Genomic DNA, 22,679 nt, shown 5'->3' with positions numbered 1-22,679 from the left:
ACTAATAATTTAAAATTCTTAATATTTTTATTTTATCAGAAGATAAAATAGGAGGTAATCCTGAAATTATTAAAATTTTGTCATTGAACTGTAAAATACAGGATAATTATCATATAAAATCCATCTAATTAATTATCATCTTCAACTATTTTTAAATGATAGTTTAATACTAAATTAATAACTGGGTTATCATCTCGAGTCCAAACGTACGATTTTTTTTTCTTTGTGGATTTAATTTGCATCTTTAAACGTCCACGACTTAGCGATTAAAATTTTTTAAGAAATTGCTTATATAATTTAAAGAATTTTTAAACGTTAGAGTACATTTTTTCACGAATTAAAACGTACGTTGACGAACTGTCACAAAATAATATAAAATGGTAAAGTTTAAAAATATTTTTGTTGGAATCTAAAACAAATTGAAGCGAGAAGAAAAATAATGAAAAGTTGTAATGTATTGCAAAATAAATTCTTTAGAAGTATTTTATAGTAGCTTATGCAATTTTAATAAAATTATTTCAGATGAATTTTGCTATGTTTTTTTCATTATTACCGCTTTTAATATCTTAATAAAATTGAAGAAATGAATTGAAACCGTTCCATTAATAATAGAAATGAAAGACATTTTGCATTCTAAAAGTCATTTATTTTTATAAAATAACTACACATTTAATGTGTATATATATATATTAAAATTTTTTAAAAAAAGGACACTTTACAAATACCACATACAACTTTCAATATAATAATTTGAGACAATTGCACTGTAGATTAATTTCACAAATATAAAATTTCGAACACTTTTTTTTGACTTACATTTAAAATGAGATCATATAAAAGACTACAGTTTACGAGAACTTTTTAACCCCGAAAAGGGGCCGTTAGTTTTCCGATTTATTTAGAGCTGGTATATTTAGTTACGGCTTTGGTACCCTCGGAGACTGCATGTTTGGCCAACTCTCCAGGAAGCAGGAGACGAACCGCTGTCTGGATTTCTCGACTTGTGATAGTCGATCGTTTATTGTAATGAGCCAGGCGAGAAGCTTCGGCTGCAATTCTTTCGAATATATCATTGACGAAACTGTTCATTATAGACATGGCTTTACTCGAAATACCAGTATCCGGATGAACTTGTTTCAAAACTTTGTAGATATAAATACTGAAACTCTCCTTCCTCCTCTTCCTTTTCTTCTTCTTATCTCCCGCGCGGACATTTTTCTGTGCTTTTCCTGCTTTCTTCACAGCTTTGCCGCTCGGTGCTGGTGGCATCTTGGCGAAAACAACGAGATACTTTCAAATTGATTCGTAGAGAAATGGATGCTGCGGATCTTCGGCACTAGTCATACAACAACGTACGGATTCAATTGAAAACACAATGAAACACTATCGATTCGTTCGAGGGAACATCTATTATTGGATAACGTCTAACCAATGAGAGTAAAGACATATAATTTTAAATAACGTCTCCTATTGGTTAACGCGTAAGCCAATGAGGGAGCGGTTTGAGAATGTACAACTACCGCTATCATTGGTAGATGATTCACCAATCAAGATAAAAAAAAATATTCGGGCGATGAACTATTGTAACAGCTTTAATCAATCGGCATGTTTTTGTCAACGTGTCAATTTTACTATTATTCAAAGTTAATAAAATAATATATATTTTTATACGGTGTAAAAGAATTAAAATCGACAATTCTATTAAGATAAATACGCGGAAAATAAAAAAAAATTAATACGTTAAAACAATTTTATATAATCAAATTTTATTAATTTAAGTATAACACGCGTCAAGAGAAGAATGGAATTAAATTCGGGAAAAATAATGAAAATTCTACAATAATATTTACAATATTTTTCAATAAAATGGTGGAAAGTAAACGTTGAAAATATCGTATACGAAAGGAAGTTTAAATGCAGATAATCATTTAAAAAAACTGCAATAAAAAATAAGTGATTATCTAATCCTAGAATGTAACAGAATTAAATATTTTCACAATGATACGTAAATTATTATTTTTCACTATTTCGAATCTATTTTCAGTATGCGAAAACATTTTATATTATTTCTTACATCCTAAGATTAATGGTGATTGAATTTGGTAAACAGGTTTCTTTCTAAATTTCCCAATATATTTGTGAAAATTGATAACGAACATTCTCTATCAGCTCTACAGTTACTTCTTCCCTTAATTGATAGGTTGTGCGGGTCTCTTACATTTACGCAGAATTTTTTATTTGTATATTATTCATCGGCCAAGATTGTCTCGTCTTCATTTACTGTATATTTATTTATTTACTTTTTATCCTGGAGCAGTGGCTTAATACGCTCTTCCGGCAAAATCTAATAGATAACTAAATAAATTACAATAAATACAGAAAAAAATGATTATAATAAATTACAAATTACAATATTCAACGAAGAAGCAGCTGAATCGAATAGATAAATACAATTTATTTGTCACAGGTTGGATCGTATCGATCTTACAAGTTACCATCATTTGATGTTGTTTATCAAAATTTAGATACGGTATTTCTTATAATATTTAGAATATTATTATTATTATATGCGAAGATTTATTTAATCTGCGATATTCTAAAAATAAATTTAAATTAATTTATGATTAGAAAAAAATTAAAACTTAAAAATACTATTACACGACTTTTAAGATTCGTCATTTTTATTTATAACTCTTAAACTAAAGAAATTCCGGTGTAATTTTTATTTATTTTATTTTATTTTTTTCTGTTAAGAGAAGATAAATCGATTCGATCGCAGGTAATCGAAATATTCGATATTTTTATAAAACAGGAAGTAAAAGGCGCCATCTGGTAATCAGAATCGATATTACGGAGGAGGAAGTCGTCTGTACTAAGTGCTTTTTCCATGTATGAGTGACATATGAAATTTTTTTTCGTACGACGTGTAATAATATTAAGTAATTTCTGTAAGTTAAAGTTTAACACCTTTTTATTAAAAGTGGAAGAATAAAGAGCTGGGATTTATATAATTTAAGTTATATTTGCTAATGATATGATATTGCTACTAATTTTTGTGTATGCTATGCATATAAGCTTGTTAAATCAATATAAATCTGTTTTTGAATACATAGCGATACAAATACACATACATAGACAAGTGCAGGTGTGTGTATGCACACAACAAACGTGCATACACGTACATTTGTACATACACGAAGCACACACTGTGGATCCACTGGTTCCGTTCCTCGAACGCCGGGAGTTTGGTCGAGGGTTTGTGCCCGGCTGGGACGGGCTGGCCACGTGGAGTTTTCCGGTCTGTAGCGCCCGAATAGGGGTCTGTTACCCGTTAAAAAAAGACCTCCCGGAAGGCATTCTCCTTAGGCAGATCGCTTGAGTGTTGCATTGCCGTAACTTAACTAAACAAACAAACATATACTGTGTACATATGTATTTCTTTTGACATTTCTCTGAAAGAATTAACACATATGCTTAATAACTAAACACAAAAATTTGCACCTAAATGCTAATTCCGGCAGTAAACGAACAAAAAATTTTAATGTTTGATGGCAAGTAAGTCTTAATAAGTATAAACCTAATAAATCTAGGGTCGCTGGACATCCTCTATCAAATGACAATCTTGTATTTCAGCTAAACTGTTCTTGTTCTTTATTGAAGCGAGAAAGGATGCAGTTTGTCCTTTATTTTTGTTTTTTTGATGGCTGCGTTCTGAGGTGCCCTACGTAAAGGTAAAAAAGGGAAAGTGTAGGATTTTACAAATTTGGTAGCTTATTTTAGTATTTAAATTGTCAAATCGGTAATTATTGAAAATGTAACTGTACCGGTATCTGTTTCGTCTACGGCATGATTATTTTCAAAATTAAAAACAATTTGGAACTACTTTGGTTGACAATGTGTTGAGAAACTTTATTTTTGATCCATTGAAAGAGATATTACAGAGCTATACTCTGTAATTGGTGAATTCGGTGCTGTTAAAAGCTGGAGAGCAGTTTTGTTGGTGAATTTCTTTACATCTATTGAATTTTCCAATTTATTGCTGAACTATTGTACACATTTGTATTATTTTATTCTTTCTGTTTTACTGTCTGTTTCTATATTAAAAGTGTTCATATTATTGTAGATCTAAATAAATCTAGCCTCTGCTTTTATCACTCTTTTAATGAGTCTCAAAAAATAAATTTTGCTTAGAGTCTTGCAAATCCTACATAGGCTACTTCTGCCTATGTTTTGTAATAGTAGTGAAGATCCATATAAATCAATCCATATCCTTTTCCATTGAAAGCTGTGTTACCATTAAATGTTTTAAATTCTAAATTAAACTGAAATTTTCAAATATTTATACAGTCCTCTACTTACGAACTTAATCCGTTCGTAGCGGTCGTTCGCAAGTCGAAAAGTTCGTAACTCGAAAAGACGATGTTTGGCTCAAAAACTCAAATACAACGTTGTTTTTACAATTATGTAATGTTTAGGCTACTTGAATAATGTTGAATTAAGGTTGTTAAGAAGAAGTATAAATTCAAATCAATCACACGTACAACAACCTTTTAAAAACCAGTAATAGCAATTGAAAACAAACGTTTTCGACCGTTAACTCGGTCTTCCTCAGGTTCCAAATGTTGAATTAAGATTGTTAAAGGGAAGTATAAATTCATATCAATCACATGTACAGTACATTATTTATTAAAATTACTCATTTAAAACAACTACAAATGTACATATGTTTGTACTGTAAATGTTTTAACGTAAAACTTCAAAAATAAACTTGACTGTACATAAAAAATAACCAACTGCACTTTAACCTGCCATCTATTGGCTTTGTTCGTAACTTTGAATGTTCGTAAGTCGAATGTTCGTAAGTAGAGGACTGCCTGTAGTCTGTTTGAAAACTATAATTTTAAAATCAAAAGTTAAAATATATTAACAGAATGTTTAATTATTAACTAAAACAATTTTCAGTTTTAATCTTCTGCTTTCAAACTTAGGAAATGCTATGTTGACTTTCAAAACAATTCTTTATTAAACAGAACTTACAAATTTCTTAAAAAGATTGAGGTATAATATAAGACACTTTTCTCTTTTCTCAAAATTATTTTAAACTAAGTCCCTCATCAATTTCTCTTATGTATGTTTATTATCATTGGTAATTTTTGGTTACGATAATCCCCCCTATGGGCAAGGTTTTATTTGTTGTTTATTACAATCGAAGCTTATCCATCAATTGGGTCAGCTTAGGACAGGGGTGGAGAACCTTTTTGTTCGTGAAGGCCACATTACAATTCATTGTCTCTTGTACAATTCATCGTCCCTTGTACAATTCATTGCATTGAAATTTTTTTTTGTCATTTTATTCCTAGGCTTAGGCTGCTAAGTAATTTGAAAGCTATGTAATAAAAGAAAGACTGTCTATATATGTGTGTGTGTATTGTAAATTTACGTATAATAACTATTAAAAAAAAATAAAGGTCTTAAAAAATATATATCAACATTTACGTCACAGGCCGCAGAAGGCCGCACTTGTTGGCCCAAAAGGCCGCAGGTTCCCCATCCCTGGCTTAGGAGAAGGTATTCAAATTTAGTGCAAACTGAAGTAGCGGGGAACTTGTACAATTGGCAGCAATGTCAATAATATCCGAGAGTCAACTGGTGTCAGATTACCGGACTAGCAAATGACCAGATTACCAAGATTCTAATGTATGTATAATTTATTATATTCATATAATATAATACAAGATTATTAATATTTAAAAAAAAAAACAGAACTTTATAAAATGCATGACGTAGCTAACATTACCAGTAAATTTAACATAAAGTATATTAACAATAAGTTTGCTTATATAGCAAACTAATACAGTTGTGAAAAATCAAATACTACCACTCTACATACATAAATTTGACTTTATGTTAATTTTTGTTGGCTGGTACACACATAGAAAAAATCTTAAAAAATGCTGTTGTAGGCATTGATCAGCACTCTGTTAATAAAATTATGCTACTTATCTTTTCTTTTTATATTTTTAATTATAAAGTGTTTGTTTGTATTAGCACTTGTCTTCATTTTTTTGTTTTGAGCCTTAACCTCAATTTGATTTTAAAGTACACTTTAATAAGTTTTTTCATTTTATTAGATAAAAGTATTGATTACGTGGTCATCAAACGTTTCTTTTCTGCTTTAGTCAAATTCAATGCATGTAATTGTTAGTGTCACATAAGTACTTAATGAAATTTTGATTTTGATAAAATTTGACTTTTATTTAATTCTGTGGAATATAATCCTTATGTAAATAAGAGATTGACTATATAATGCAAATTTAATTAGTAATATGGTATAATATTTAAATAATTAAATTATTACTTTGTTTAAATATAGATTTGGAAATAAAATAAATGAGAACTCATAATGAGTAAAGAAGAACGATTTTATGAAGATGATAAAAACATTAGAGGTATGAATGTTTTTTAAATAAAATTCTGTTTTGAAATTAAATACAAATACTTTATTTCCTTAATTCTAAAATGTATATTTTTTTGACAAACATCAACCTGATTCTATTAGATAGGGTGACCAAATTTTTTTTTTTTGGGCCAATCTGGGGACATATGTCACTCATCACTTTTTAGGGTACACAGTAGCAGTCCACATGTATAAGTACTGTCAAATGGGTTCTATACGTACACATGACTGAGATCTAAACATTTTAATTTTGATTCAGCTCATTTGCTTCAATCATATTTTTCTCCAGTTAGGTTCATAGCTATAACTTTTGGCACATTTTAACTATATTTTTTGGTTGGGCTGCAATTTGAAAAAATTGTTATATCTATAATTTTCCACTGTTGTCCATCTATCTGCCCTTCCTTAATCTTGAAAACAGAGTTAGATAAATGAAAGTTGAGAATAGATATGAAAATCTTATGGACAGGAGACTCCGATTAACCATATATGAACTTCCTCTTTGGATTGGAAGTCACATTATTTCAATTCAAAATTTTCTCTTGAAAAGGAGTTAGATACCTGACTGACATGACTCTATTGCTAACAGGAAAAGTATGAAAGAAAGTACTAAAAAACTGAGAACACTGTGACAAAAAATTGCAGCCCAGCATTGTGACAATGTCACAATAAATAATTGCTTATTTTTGTTTTAAAATTTTACTCTTTTTCGGCATTTTCTCAAAAAAATTGGTTATTTCATTAAAAAAAAATTACCCGGCAATGCCAAAGACATTAGACACGTCCTCTGGCGAAAAAATTGTGACAGTGACAATATTACAGTAACCACAAGGAAGCAAAAGAAAAACAGGAGAAACAGGGACAAGACTCCATTCTGGGGACAAAACCGGAGACACTTCCTTGCTGGGGACAGAGGTTCAAAAATGGGGGTTCCGGAAATTGGGGATGGATGGTCACCTTGTATTAGATATGCTGAATGAATTGCTAGATTATTTATCAATCTGTAACAAGGCTAATTTTAACAATCAAATGGTGACCTAAATGTCTACCTATAGCTAAATTACTTTATTTCTAATCATTAACACTATAGATGTCGAATTCAACTAATGTTTTGAATCTATTTACCAGTTAAATGTTTTTAAAAAGATTAAATTATGATGCAACACTAAACAAAAATATATTATTTATTCAAAAGAGCATGGAAATAGGGCTTCAGGTTATAAATAAATATATGCTTTCATTTATTTAGTGTTTCAATTAAAATAAAAATTACAAATGATTCTGTGTTGGATAAATTTATAAATTTCTGCTTTTATGAATTAAATAAATATTTGTGAACTTTTAGTTTTGTATTTATATTACAGTCAAAGGGATCTTAGTATCAAAGAAATAATGCATATTAAGCATTGAAAATTTCAAAGAATAAAAGCATTAAAGACTAAAATAATAATTAATATTATTTAGTCTACATAAAGAAATAATGAATTAAAACATTAAAACTATGTTAATCATTAAAAATTAGGCAGATACTGTATGTCCAGAATAAATAAAATTTAATATGAAAAATTTTCTCTTTTATAATTTTATATTAATGATGGCATATTTGTTTATAAATTTGAAATATATTAGTTTCAAATTGTTTTAGATTATGCATTAAAACAAGTTTTAATGCAAAATTACATTCTTTAAATTTTTATTTCAGTAAGTTATAATTCCAAACTTGTTCTATGAAGCCATTTTCTTTTCACAGGATGTTTGATATTACACACAGAAATTAACAATATATCACTAGATAATTTATGAAATAAAATTGATTGCCATTAGATTTCTAATATTCATATTTTGTGACTGATGATGATGAATGTAACCAGTAATGACCAGTTTTTTCATCATATCTTTTTCAAATATTATTATTTTTTTTTAAATTACCAATATTTAGTTTTACTCTCATTTACAAGAAGTTTTAAAAATTGAATTTGATTATTTAATTATATTTACTTACCATATATCTCAGCAGATAAGACGATAGTTGAATCTTAAAAAAAGGCTCCCAAAATCCGGGGTCGTCTTATAGAACAGATACAAAAAATTAGATTGAAATTTATATAAATTAAAACTATTATAAAAATACGGACAAACCATAATTATTTACTAGTAGAGAGTAGGGTATGTGCACAAAATAGAATAGCCCGTACGACGTTTTTGTGAATAGTCAAAGTCATTACCCGAATGCCGAATCTGTGCGAATGCTTGCAACAATCGCAAGGAACTGCTGCCAGATGCAAGAAAATAAATTTGTTCATTTGAAAAATTACAAATGGGACATAATTCCGTATATGCTATACAGTATTATTGTTCAGATGATGATCGCTGACCTAGGCCGTTGATAGTTTGGGGGTCGTCCTATAGGACAGATTTAAGCTAAAACTATAAAACTTTGACGAAAATTTATACCTCGTCTTATCTGCCGAGATATACGTTAATTAAGTAGAATTAAATAGGTAATAATTATATGTTTCATAAAGTAAGACAAATATTTAAAATTATTTTAAATATTTGTCTTACTGAACAATGAAGCAAAATTTATTTTTTGAATAATATCTCAGAGATAGCTTTATAATCATAATATACACAGTATTAAACTGTTAATATTAATTAAATCATCATCAACATAGCTTTACAGGTATGTGCTGCTTATAGATTTTCTGCTTAAAGATGGACTTACATATATGATGGATATCTCGTGAGATTATAATGAGCTGAAAATTTTTTAGCAACCTACACCTTATTTATGTTTGGATTAATAAATACTTATATATAAATACTTATCATTGTGTTACAGTTGTGTTATAAATAGCCTATTATTAGTAGACTATACTATATAAGGTTTGTCTAAGTATTAATACATTCTAAACAACCTATAGCGTGCTCAGCAGAAAATAATACAAAAACTAAACCAGCACCTGATCACTCGCTGAGAGATATTTATTCTTAACACAAACGTTTTCAATCCAATCAATGGATCATCATCAGGTAAATTAGAACATTACAAAAAATAGAACAACAAGTTCAAAATACAAAAAATATAACGGCTAACCAATATGTAACTAACAGCACAATAACGTTTCTAAATATCAACAAATTAATAAAAATGCTGCTAAAATTAAAAATAAAATATTAATATATAACAAACAAATAGTGTATACAAAATATTAATACCTCTGCCTTAATAAACAAATTAATAACACTAAATATTAACACTGCTTAATAAGCTGTACAGAGTTTTTCATTTAACTATACATATTAATAAAGCTACTGCTCTTATTTGAAGTTTATAACTGCAAACTTCCATGCGAAAGGAAGTCCCTCGGCATCTCTTGCGTTGATGCAATTCCCTTTAAGCTTGCTTTTATAGATTTCTAATTTTTCGGCCGTTCTTGCCAAGGTCGGGGAGTGTATTTGTTTCAGTATATCTGCTTCATTCCATCTTACTATTGAGCCTTCCGCTTGTGCCATTTGTGACAATACTGTGGCATTAGAACCTTTTCTAACATCATATCTGTGCTCTTTTATCCTTACCCCTAGATTTCTAGTAGTAACCCCAACATAATCTTTACTTATTCCTAACATCTGATTCTCGTATGGAATCCTATAAACGCCGGACCTATCCTCTTTCTTAATTAACCCTTTATCATTTCTAAGAATTCTGTACAGATTCGGAGCTCTTTTTAAGATTATCCTTGTATCCTTTATATGTGCGATTTCTTTCATAATGCTTCCTAAGCGCTTGTTGTACGTAAATTTCGTGTATGTAGATGGACCACGCCCACGACCAGGTACTGCATCGGTACTAACTTCTAATTTATTGATAATCCCCTTTAAAACATTCCTCTTGTAGCCCAATGCTTCTGCTACCTGCGTGATTCTTTCTATTTCTGCATCCCTGTCTATAACACTTTCGCAGTATAAAAAAGCCCTCCTAACTAACGCTCTAAACGCTGCTAATTTATATTTATAGGGATCGTTAGAGCCAGCCGGAATATAAAGTGGGCTATGAGTTGGTTTAATAAATACCCCGGTAGATATACGTCCCTCTCTAAACATAACCTTAATGTCCAAAAAATGTATCATAACAGAGCTTTTTTGCTCTAGTTTTAAGCTTAGGCCATCTTCATTATCATTGATCTTGTCAATAAATCTAGCAATTAATCGATTGCTTTTCCAAATTATGAATATATCATCGACATACCTTTTGTAGTATACGATGCTGTTCTTGAAACTACGCAAAACTTTAACCTCGAGCCTACTAACAACAAGCTCACATAATAGCCCAGAAATTGGGCTTCCCATAGGGACCCCTCGGCATTGCTTGTACGTTTGTCCTTCAAACGCAAAGAAGGACTCGCAGCAAACGAGATTAACCATCTCTACCAACTCATTTCTATGATGTGCTAAAGCAGGGTTTACTCTGGTCAAATAATCCAAAAGTGCTTCTACACAAGATTCAATCTTGATAGAAGGGAACAAATTTTCGTAATCCAATACAGTCCCAACTTCGTCATCAACTAAGTAAACCTCTTGTAGTTCTTTGACCACTGTTACCGGATCCTTAGCCACCAATTCATTGCTTTCCATCTTGGAGGAGATATACTCATGCAACCTTTTTTCAAGGAGGAACGTAGGCGCTTTTCGTTTTTCCACAATAGGTCTGATTTTTTTGCCTCCTTATGAGTCTTAGCAAAGGCAAATATTGATGACGAAGTTGGGACTGTATTGGATTACGAAAATTTGTTCCCTTCTATCAAGATTGAATCTTGTGTAGAAGCACTTTTGGATTATTTGACCAGAGTAAACCCTGCTTTAGCACATCATAGAAATGAGTTGGTAGAGATGGTTAATCTCGTTTGCTGCGAGTCCTTCTTTGCGTTTGAAGGACAAACGTACAAGCAATGCCGAGGGGTCCCTATGGGAAGCCCAATTTCTGGGCTATTATGTGAGCTTGTTGTTAGTAGGCTCGAGGTTAAAGTTTTGCGTAGTTTCAAGAACAGCATCGTATACTACAAAAGGTATGTCGATGATATATTCATAATTTGGAAAAGCAATCGATTAATTGCTAGATTTATTGACAAGATCAATGATAATGAAGATGGCCTAAGCTTAAAACTAGAGCAAAAAAGCTCTGTTATGATACATTTTTTGGACATTAAGGTTATGTTTAGAGAGGGACGTATATCTACCGGGGTATTTATTAAACCAACTCATAGCCCACTTTATATTCCGGCTGGCTCTAACGATCCCTATAAATATAAATTAGCAGCGTTTAGAGCGTTAGTTAGGAGGGCTTTTTTATACTGCGAAAGTATTATAGACAGGGATGCAGAAATAGAAAGAATCACGCAGGTAGCAGAAGCATTGGGCTACAAGAGGAATGTTTTAAAGGGGATTATCAATAAATTAGAAGTTAGTACCGATGCAGTACCTGGTCGTGGGCGTGGTCCATCTACATACACGAAATTTACGTACAACAAGCGCTTAGGAAGCATTATGAAAGAAATCGCACATATAAAGGATACAAGGATAATCTTAAAAAGAGCTCCGAATCTGTACAGAATTCTTAGAAATGATAAAGGGTTAATTAAGAAAGAGGATAGGTCCGGCGTTTATAGGATTCCATACGAGAATCAGATGTTAGGAATAAGTAAAGATTATGTTGGGGTTACTACTAGAAATCTAGGGGTAAGGATAAAAGAGCACAGATATGATGTTAGAAAAGGTTCTAATGCCACAGTATTGTCACAAATGGCACAAGCGGAAGGCTCAATAGTAAGATGGAATGAAGCAGATATACTGAAACAAATACACTCCCCGACCTTGGCAAGAACGGCCGAAAAATTAGAAATCTATAAAAGCAAGCTTAAAGGGAATTGCATCAACGCAAGAGATGCCGAGGGACTTCCTTTCCGCATGGAAGTTTGCAGTTATAAACTTCAAATAAGAGCAGTAGCTTTATTAATATGTATAGTTAAATGAAAAACTCTGTACAGCTTATTAAGCAGTGTTAATATTTAGTGTTATTAATTTGTTTATTAAGGCAGAGGTATTAATATTTTGTATACACTATTTGTTTGTTATATATTAATATTTTATTTTTAATTTTAGCAGCATTTTTATTAATTTGTTGATATTTAGAAACGTTATTGTGCTGTTAGTTACATATTGGTTAGCAGTTATATTTTTTGTATTTTGAACTTGTTGTTCTATTTTTTGTAATGTTCTAATTTACCTGATGATGATCCATTGATTGGATTGAAAACGTTTGTGTTAAGAATAAATATCTCTCAGCGAGTGATCAGGTGCTGGTTTAGTTTTTGTATTAATACATTCTATGATGTAACTAAATCAAAACTAGAAACAAATTGAATGTGCAACACAACCACAAAATTTCAGCAGAATTCAGTTTAACAAAGCTAATGTTTTTGACCACATTATAAAGGTCATCTTCATTTATATACTATATAATAAATTAATAGAAAATAATTCAAAATATAGAACATTCTTTTGTTTTGAATTATGTTCTATTCATTTATTCTAAAGGGTGTACTCAAGGATGACCTTTAAAACATGGCTGAAAATGTTAGTTTTGTTAAATTGAATATTGCTGGAATTTCATAGTTGTGTTGCTTGTACATTCTATAATGCTTGCTTAACGACTTATTTCTCAGAATTTATTGTTGTTGTTAAACAGTGCATACCTGTATTATGAAATTAACTAAATGCATTTTAAATTATTATTTTTCATAATAATGTTTGAATGTTATTGTGAAAACTAAACTAACATATTAATTAGTAGAATTTATCACCGAAATAATAATCTATTAATAAGAAATTAAATATTTTTCTTATCAAATCATAGTGTTAAGTATTTGTCTAATATGGTTTAAAGTAAATAATCTATTGATAATTATAATTTTAAAGTTTAAAAATTTATTATGTAATGACTAATTATATTGTATAAATATTGATTATTTTTTGATAATTTTAAAATATTAAAATAAATTAAAATAATATATAAACTGTCAATTTAATAGATGCTTCATCCATATATGCAATATGGGTATTTTTTTCGTATTTGTAATAATTGGAGTTCCTCTTTGGTGGAAAACAACTGAAGTATATAGAGTCACTTTACCATACAGTGAAATTGAAAAATTGCCATTTTTAGAGGTAAATCATTATGAAATAATTTTTTCCAATATCAATTTATGCTATACATCCACAAGAGCCGAATTATCGGGCTAGAGTTGGCTATAATAAATAAATAATTAATAAGACAATTTGGCACTAGAGCTTGGCGTTAGGCGCCATCTCTTACTAAACTTAATAACGGATAGCAGAAGTTGCGGGTTCGAGTCCCGCTTCGGGCCGATTTCTTTTCCTCCAGTTCCAAATTATTAAAAATTATTTATTTAATTATAATTATTAAGTTTAGTAAGAGATGGCGCCTAACGCCAAGCTCTAGTGCAAAATTGTCTTATTAATTATTTATTTATTATAGCCAACTCTAGCCTGATAATTCGGCTCTTGTGGATGTATAGCTTTGTAACGGGTTAGTCGTTATTTATTTATATCAATTTATGCATTAAATTAATTTTTAGAGCAATTCTTTAAAAGTAATAATAAGTCATAAGAAACAGATTGAGGTCCATATTTTTCTCAATAAATTTTAATTGTATTATTTTATTGTCATAACAGTAGGTTGATTAAAATGCTTAAGAATTTCTTTTTTATAACTATTGATTATATCATTTATGCACTGTATTTTGAAAGATTGCTATACAAATCAAGGAGTCAAATGTATTTTACCTTCAATTAAATATTTTTTATGCTTAGTAGAAAATGGTCATTAAGAACCCAGAAGTGATTTAAGCCACTAAGTGAATTGAGACCCAACAGTGGTTTACTTACGGTCCTAGATTACAAAGTCTTTAGCCTTTGTTGAGATTAGGGGTAGTGTACTGTCTGAGTACAAGGATGCTCTAAGAAGTCCTTAAGGAGAATTGGAACAAGATTAAACAGTCAAACTTGGTTAATTTGAAGATAAAGGGACAAACAAAAGATTTGAATTAGATAAGTTTTAGTTTGAGTAGTAAAATAACTTCAAAAATTATTTTTGGAACAATGTTCAATAAAAACAATTTATTCAAAGACTATTTATGTTATGTACGATGCAGCCTATTTACAAATTTTTAAAAAAGAAATTTTCAATTTATTTGTTGGGTGTTTATTCTTTGAGCAGTTTTGTACTCTCCAAATTTGAACATTAATCTGTTGTAATTTGTATTAATTAAGATTAGCAATTTTATTTTTATTTTTTGTGACATTATTATTTAGTTAATGTTTTGTCTTATTTTAATTTTTAATTTTTAACAACATTTTTAAGTTAAATGAGATCTATGTTTGAATCTGTTACCAGTTCTTGGGATGTATTTATTTGTTTAATGTTTGAAACTGTTTAAGTGTTTGACTTGGTAATGAGATATGAAGTATCTTGAAAAATGTTTAATCAAAAATAATATAAGTTTGACTTCTTAAATTCTGTAGCAATCCTTCAAAATGTTTAACAAGTCACATAGAATCATGCTTATATAAACCATAATTTTTATTTAACAGAAACATTTTAAAACTATTTCAGTTGTTCATCAACTGGTTTTAGAATAACAGTTTCTACATCAAATAAATTAAACTTTAATTTGTATACTAATTTATTTGATTTTATTACTTTATTCTGTTATTCTATGACCAAGTGTCAATGAATCTGGATGGTTTATCTGTCATATATTGAGTTTTGTATTTGAGTCTGTTTATTATGATTTGATGATTAAGGAATGATTTTTTTTGCTTTAAATGAAAAATAATAGAAAGTTGATTTCATGATAAGTATTCTTTAATAAAAAAAACTATAAAATTAAATTTTAATGAGCATTCCTAATCTTCAGGTTGTCCATTCTGTTCCAGTAACATTAATTATTGCCGACAAATCAATAGCTCAAATAAGATTAAAACAAAGTTTAATAGAGGCTAATTCTGACAGTGGAAACCAATTAAAAGTTAAATATCATTTAACTCTGAGAGATATATCAAAAGAAGAAGAAAATATTTTAAACGAATGCCAGTCCATTTCAGGTAGGTTTTCATCTTTAATAATTAAAAATATTTTTTATTATTAGATTATTAAACATTGTAATTTGAATATAAAGTAAGTTTAAATACTAAATTTTATATTTATTCTCTGAGACTGTGGCTGGCCATATAGTCTTGTGTTCCTCTTGATATCAAACAAATTTGGTCGGGAACATTTTGTTTTGTAGGATGCATATTTTTCAAGATATTTCCTTCCCGATAACATTATAAATGGACTACCCTGTATATAAATACATTATTCTACTAATTTTAAAATTTGATATATTACATAAATTTCAATCAATCAATCAATCAATCAATTAATCTTTATTGTAATAAGGAATATCCTTGTTACAGGGGGGTAAATTAAACATGAAAGAAACACGTATATATTACATAAATTTTAATAATGTCTATATTTAATTTTTTAAGAATTTAGCAAAAATGTATATCAGAATGGAATGGAACCTGGTATTGGAAGTTTACAGATATTTATTTTATCTGAGAAATCACATCTTGGAATTTTTGAAACATTAGTAGATGTTCATCGCACCAGTTTTTGTGTCAATAAATATGCAGGTTTGTTCCTTTTACTTCATATATATATATATATAAATATTTATCTGGAAATAATTGAATTTAAGATAAATATCAGTGGTAATGTTAACAATAAGTTAATGTTTTTGTTCAGTGATAAATTTAAATTAGTAATAAATAAAACTGTTAAAAAGTTTTGTTGCTATTAAAGCAAAATGATCATTGGGTTATATTGGGCTATATTAATGCAGTTATTAATAATTAAATGTTCAGCAATTGTTTGGCTTTAATCAAAAAATTGGGTTTTTAGAGGTTTATATTTGTCATATTTTTGATGCTAAATATCCATAAATTCTGATAATCCTGACAAACAATGAAAATTAAACATTAAAAACTACTAAAAATAACAATTAGAAGAAAATTAAATTTTAAATATTTCATCTTAATAAAAATGTTGTTTTTTCTCATTTAGTCATTGAGACAAATAAGTTGGTTCAAATTGGTTGTATTGAGTAAACTATGCTTTTTATCAAGTTTGAGTCCAATAAATAAAACTCTCTTGGCATAGTAATTGTAGATAATGCCTGATATTTCAATACAGATTGCTCAATATATACATGCTATGCATAACATGTCTTCTACTATTGTAGTAGTAGACAAGACATTTACTCAAGTTCATATTTATAATGTTCAATTACAATAAGCATGTAGATAGAAAATCATATCATAGACAGAAACAAAAAACTTTACCTTAGCCATTTCAAATAGTGTATTAGAAAATAAACAAAAATTTTAATTAATAGATTGTTTGAATTAATATTTTATAATGTCTACCACTTTTATTAATAATTTTTATGAATTCTTGCATTTATATAGGAATTTTCAATAATATGAGTTATTAAAATTCTTTTTTTTTATCTTAGAATTGAACTTTCTTATACTAAAATGCAACATTTTACTCACATGATTTTTTTTTGTAGCTGATTGAGTTGTTATAAATCAGTGGTTCTTAACCTTGCTAGAGGTACTGAACCCCACCAGTTTCATATGAGCATTCACCGAACCCCTTTTAATTGGAAAAATAAAATATAATTTTTCAAATTCAAAACATAGGTATATATTTTATTGGTCCACAAAATAAACAAAACCATTATAGAACAAAACATTAAGAACAAAGAACAAAATTTAAAATCAGTGTAACTGCTGCTGTTGCCTTTTAGACACCAGTTCGGAAATGCGAGGCTTTACCTTGGAAAGTGCCACTCGCATGTCATTTTCACAACTAAGTCTGTTCCTTTTCTTTGTTTTAATGTCCAGCATCCTCGAAAAGGATTGCTCGCAAAGATATGTTGTCACAAACGGTATCAAAATCTCCAGAGCTTTCTTTGCAATAGCAGAGTATGTTACTATTTGGTGGCACCAAAACGATGAGAGTGTTGTTGTTTTGAAGAGTTGCTGTTGAACCTGGCTCTGCTGAATTTCAATGATTTCATCCAGGTATGTATCATTGACATCTGTTTTCTCAACATCAAACGTAAACGGCTGCCTCACCCATGCTGGATATAACTCTCTTGAAGGGAAGTACCCTTCAAGAGACTTTGCAAGCTCGTCTAAGTGCATGGAAATTGCGTGCTTCAGTTCCCCCGATATAGAAATATCTCCGATTCCAGGCACATCATAATTCTTATTTACACATTCGTCCAGCAGGGTAAAGTTTGCAAAGTTACCGTTTTCTATTCGTCGTTTCCACAACGGTAGCTTTTTTTGAAACGCCTTCAGGGCTTCTTCCGCTTTGATGATGTTGACACCACCACCCTGCATCTGTTGATTTAGATGATTGAGAGCTGCGAAGATATCAGCCATGTGTGCAAGCATGAGAATAAATTCAGAATTTTTGAAGCAATCTGCGTGACCATGTTGGTGCTCTTGCAAAAACAGGGCTAATTCCTCACGTAGGGCAAAAACACGATTCAGAACCTATCCCCGGGATAACCACCGAACGTTTGAATGGTACAGAAGTACCTCGAATTCAGACCCCATTTCTTTACACAACTCCTTGAAGATGTGGTGCCTCACAGCACTATTTCGCACATAGTTCACGCATTCCACTACAATTTTTAAGACTTCTGCCAGTTTTGGAGGCATGGTTTTTGTTGCCAACGCATGCCTGTGTAGAATACAATGTGTAACAACGATGTGTGGTGCATCGGCTTTCACTAGTGCACCAAAACCAGACTTTCTTCCCAGCATGGCCGGAGCTCCGTCCGAACAAACTGCAGAAACCATATCCCACGAAAGATTATTTTCTTTGAAGAAGTCATCCACAAATTTCTTTACATCGGCTGCCTTAGTTGTTGTTGTAAGAGGCTTACATAATAAAAAATCTTCCTTTATAACGTTGTCTTTCACATAGCGCACAAATACTGCAAGCTGACTTAGACTGGAAACGTCTGTAGTTTCATCGAGTTGAAGGCTGAATTTTGCTGGGCTTGAAATTAGATCTGCAACTACTTGGACCAAGATATCTTTGCTCATGTCATCTATTCTGTCACTGATGGTGTCATTTGAAAGAGGAATTTGGGATAACTTAACTTCATCCGCACTACCCAGCATGATTATTGCCATCTTCAACACGGCTGGTTTTATGAGTTTTTCACCAATATTGTGTGGTTTGCCCTGTTTTGCGATAAGGTAAGCGACTTTGTACGATGCTGTAAGGATCGGTTTATCGATGAGTACAAAGCCGAGGACAGGCAGACTACCCTTTTCATCAAATCTGGCCCTCTTCACCTTGAATTCAGTGAGTGTTGTATTTTTGTAATTTCCATGCAGATTAAAGAAGTGTTCTCTTAGTTTTGCTGGTGCTAGACTAGAATTGCTCAACTTGGCATTGCAAATCATGCAACAAGGACGCTGACTCCCATCACGTTCCGTTATACATGTGAATCCATATTGTACATATTCGTCCGACCACTTTCTTTTTTTGCTCGACATAGTATGAAGGGATTAAAATATTAAAAAAGAAATCACACGACGTACAATCACGACAGTCACAATTCGAATACTGGGCACACCAAATTTCCTGCAGCATAGAAAGGTCAAGCGATGTTGCGTGATCACCCGCAGCCAATGATAGCTGAGTGGGGCATGTCATCACGAACGTATGAGTCGGGTGTGTGCTTGACCGTCTTGCAGGTCATTTATACGTGTATTCGATTGGAACCTCTTCACTTCGTTTCAGTTAGAGAGTAGTAGAAGTTAGAGAGTAAGAGAAGTTAGTTTCCCAATAGAACACACGTTATGTAGCATTAGTTTTCGAAACCAATACGGTTTCTACGTCACGATGACGTCAGGTGGTTGACCTCCGCCGAACCCCTGAGACTGACTCGCCGAACCCCAGGGGTTCGGTCAAACCCAGGTTAAGAATCACTGTTATAAATCATAGTTATCAAAATGCCTTCTATTTAATTAAACAGATTTTTTGATCTCACTGAAGTTGTTTTTGTTAATAAATTAGTTTATAAATTGATTATGCAGATGGAATCTGCTTTTTAAATCATTAAAATTTAGAATATCTAATGAATATAATGGTTTTAATGATAAACTATAAAAACAATTAATTTAACAAAATAATAAAATATTTATAAATTAAAATATTTTAAGGGTAAATTATAAACAAGACAAAAATTTTAAATATATGATTATATGCAGAATGTCCATGCAGATAAATCCACAGACTGTTTTGTAATGTAGGGATCGCAAAAACGCGTAAAAATGGTGAATAATTATAAAGTTCCGAAGTCGGGAAGTTTCAAGAGTCAAATCGTGTCAGGAACACATGTTGGTGATGTAAACCAGACGCGAGAGAAACTCTCCCAAACTTATCCTAAAACAAATGCGACACGATAATGAACGACCGAGGGGATGTCAACCGAGAGAGAGGGAGCTTTGTCCAGGTGCTCGTGTACGAGTGTCGGAAACGGGAAACAGAGGGGGGTAAATGGCCACCGAAGCATCTGGCGGACCGCGTGAGGTCAAAAACGTCAAAGAGAGGGCCATAACGACGGAATATACGAGCACAAACTTTAAAGACTCCGTCAACACCTCTCGGAACTCTCCCAACCCAGATCGGTCTCCGGTCGCATAGAAACAAAAGAAATGACCAATCGGGGTAAGGGAGAGGAAGAATAGAACCAATCAAAAGGGTGAAATTCAGGGGGGAAACTCCTATAAAGCTCCCGAGTCGCAAGGTCAACGAGTGGACCCTCCTTCCGTCGTTCTTGGAAGAAGTGCGGCAGTTCTCCTCTGGACCAGTGTTACCTCATAGACGCCAGAACCTACATCAGCCAGCTGGTGACCCCCGTCCAGGCCACACGTCCAGTACAATAGACAGTTCGTCATCCCAGCCCCGGGCACGCGTCTTTGGAAGACGGACCGCATCCGACTACCGACAACCGGAGATCTCTATCACCCCAAGAGTCGATCTAGATCGCAATTTGTACCAATACTATGTAAGTTAATTTAGTAGTTAGAATAAACGGTTTTGTGTAAGACACTTGTCATCTTTGTCTCCTACTGCCACCACCCACATACGTATTCGACCCTAGGTTTTCCTGACGCGTGATTAACTGTTTTCCCCTGGAAGTCGGCAGCCTTACAGTAATTATATTAAATATGAAATAAATTTATAAATATTTAGGGTATAAATTTGATGATGAATTTTCGTATTTTCAATATAAAAAAAATTTAATTGACATAATTGATCTAATTTAAAGTTAAATATTAGAAATTAAATATTTTCATGATTATTTATTAGAAGAAGAAAAATTGGCTGCTGACATCTCTAAACTGTTGAAGAATGTCTTAGTAAAAGATGACATTTTAAAAACAGTTTTCATATCTACTGAAAATAAAGAACGGAAACAGGTAATGAAATTCAAAATATTAGAAATAATAATTTATCATATTAAAATTCAATAAAATCAATATTAAATTGCAAATGTAATAGATGTAATGTTTATATTATTTACAGTGGAAACAAAAATCAAGTTTAGTGGATTTAGTAATGTAAAAGTTTATGAAAGAAATATGAATCTTTATAATGTAACAGATATTATAAGTATATTAAATACTGTATTTGCTTGATTAAATCCTGGGAGTTTATTTTTAAAATTTATGTATCTGCTGGGGTTTGTTTCAAGTTCTGTGGTTTTTGAATCAAGGTTGGAGATACATTGCAACAGGAGATGAATTAGTAAAAATTGAAATATCTAAATTATTTACACATTTTCGAAACTGTCAAAACTGTTTGTTGAGTGTATTTATAAGTTACAGCTACATTGGAAATACAGTAGAGCGTTGATAAGTGGAACCAATTGGGGACTGGGGTCCTTCCAGTTAATGATTTGTTCCAGTTTCCGACTTTGTACGAAAAAATACATTAACCTGTCCGATGTTCAAATTTTTCTCCGTTGCGTATCGCTTCCTGTTGAATTTTTCTCCGTTGCGTGTCGCTTCGCGTTGAATTTTCGTCGATTTTAAGCCTAACGAAAATTTTTATAATAATCATCGAGGCTATCGTATCGTTAAAAATTATTTTTGCATTTTGTACAAACAAAATAAATATATTAAAGAATATAAAAAACATGAAAATTATACTTTAGAAGTAAATTTAGTATCAAAAACATTCGATTTGGCACGACACAGTCCGACTGAAAATCGTTCCACTTTCCGGCCATTCCACTTACCGACGTTCCACTTATCGACGCTCTACTGTAATTAATTTTCTTAATTAACCCGATTCAGTTGTTCCATTGTCATTTCTGTCTTTTTTAATGTTATGGTCAGAATAAGGATCTTGACAACCATTTTCTGATTCAGACTCACTGTCTCCAATTAGAATTTACTAATTATCCTTTAGCTGATAAGATCTCAACTTATGAACTCAATTGTATCTTTCTTATGTTTAATATTTGACAGTATTTATAATTAACAGGAAAAATGTTTCTGTGAGCTTTAGAATGGAAAGTGCTATTCTACTCTAGACAATTAGAAGAAGTCGAATTTTAGTTCAGTTTCTTACCTGTCTCTCTAAGCTATTTTATTCCATATAGTGCAATACTTCAACATGTTTTCCATGCTTTTCAACTTGGGCTGTATTTGAGACTGCAGTTTATTTTTAACATCACTTTTATTCCCAGGGATTATTCAAAGATTGAGATTTAAATGAGGAAATATGGTGTGTGTGTGTGTGTGTGCGCATGTAATGTTTTATTACTTTTTAAAACAATTTTATTCCATAAGAAGAAAATATTTAATTAATTAATCCAGCAATGCAATTAATTATAATTGTTGAATTAAAGGTTGTTTGAACCTTCATATCCGGTACTTTTTAAACTCCAGAAAAAACAAATGTTTTTGGCCTCACTTGAGGTCTGCTTCAGGTTTAAAGAAAAGAAAAGAAACTGGTTTCCAATTTTAGAACTATTTTTCACAGAATGTTGAG

The 22,679-nt window shown here is 31.1% G+C and overlaps 3 protein-coding genes across 4 annotated transcripts in view; 1 reads left to right on the top strand and 2 right to left on the bottom strand.

The window, feature by feature from the left end:
* Positions 1–624: 624 nt before the first annotated feature.
* Positions 625–1,417, bottom strand: LOC136976606 (histone H2B). The gene has a single exon (XM_067271943.1). It carries the CDS (start codon positions 1,267–1,269, stop codon positions 895–897), a length of 375 nt encoding a protein of 124 aa, XP_067128044.1. The 5' UTR covers positions 1,270–1,417; the 3' UTR covers positions 625–894.
* A 1,431-nt stretch (positions 1,418–2,848) lies between these two features.
* The window catches only part of PIG-S (phosphatidylinositol glycan anchor biosynthesis class S), a 39,947-nt gene continuing 20,116 nt past the window's right edge, over positions 2,849–22,679 (top strand). The window contains exons 1-7 of one of the 2 annotated variants that reach the window (XM_067271942.1): positions 2,875–2,948; positions 5,504–5,697; positions 6,374–6,449; positions 13,546–13,681; positions 15,454–15,640; positions 16,070–16,216; positions 20,991–21,100. In XM_067271942.1, coding sequence (XP_067128043.1) covers positions 13,568–13,681; positions 15,454–15,640; positions 16,070–16,216; positions 20,991–21,100 — 558 coding nt within the window. In that variant the 5' untranslated portion in view covers positions 2,875–2,948; positions 5,504–5,697; positions 6,374–6,449; positions 13,546–13,567. Of the gene's footprint in view, positions 2,949–5,503; positions 5,698–6,373; positions 6,450–13,545; positions 13,682–15,453; positions 15,641–16,069; positions 16,217–20,990; positions 21,101–22,679 lie in introns of both variants that reach the window. The other variant, XM_067271941.1, reaches the window with a different exon arrangement.
* LOC136976591 (uncharacterized) lies at positions 9,779–11,092 on the bottom strand. The gene has a single exon (XM_067271919.1). The coding sequence runs from the start codon at positions 11,090–11,092 to the stop codon at positions 9,779–9,781; it is 1,314 nt and encodes a 437-aa protein (XP_067128020.1).

Source organism: Centruroides vittatus, unplaced genomic scaffold, assembly GCF_030686945.1.
Source record: "Centruroides vittatus isolate TY-2023 unplaced genomic scaffold, ASM3068694v2 contig_409, whole genome shotgun sequence".
In the NCBI taxonomy this organism is placed as follows: domain Eukaryota; kingdom Metazoa; phylum Arthropoda; class Arachnida; order Scorpiones; family Buthidae; genus Centruroides; species Centruroides vittatus.
This window is presented reverse-complemented; position numbering and strand designations above follow the sequence as displayed.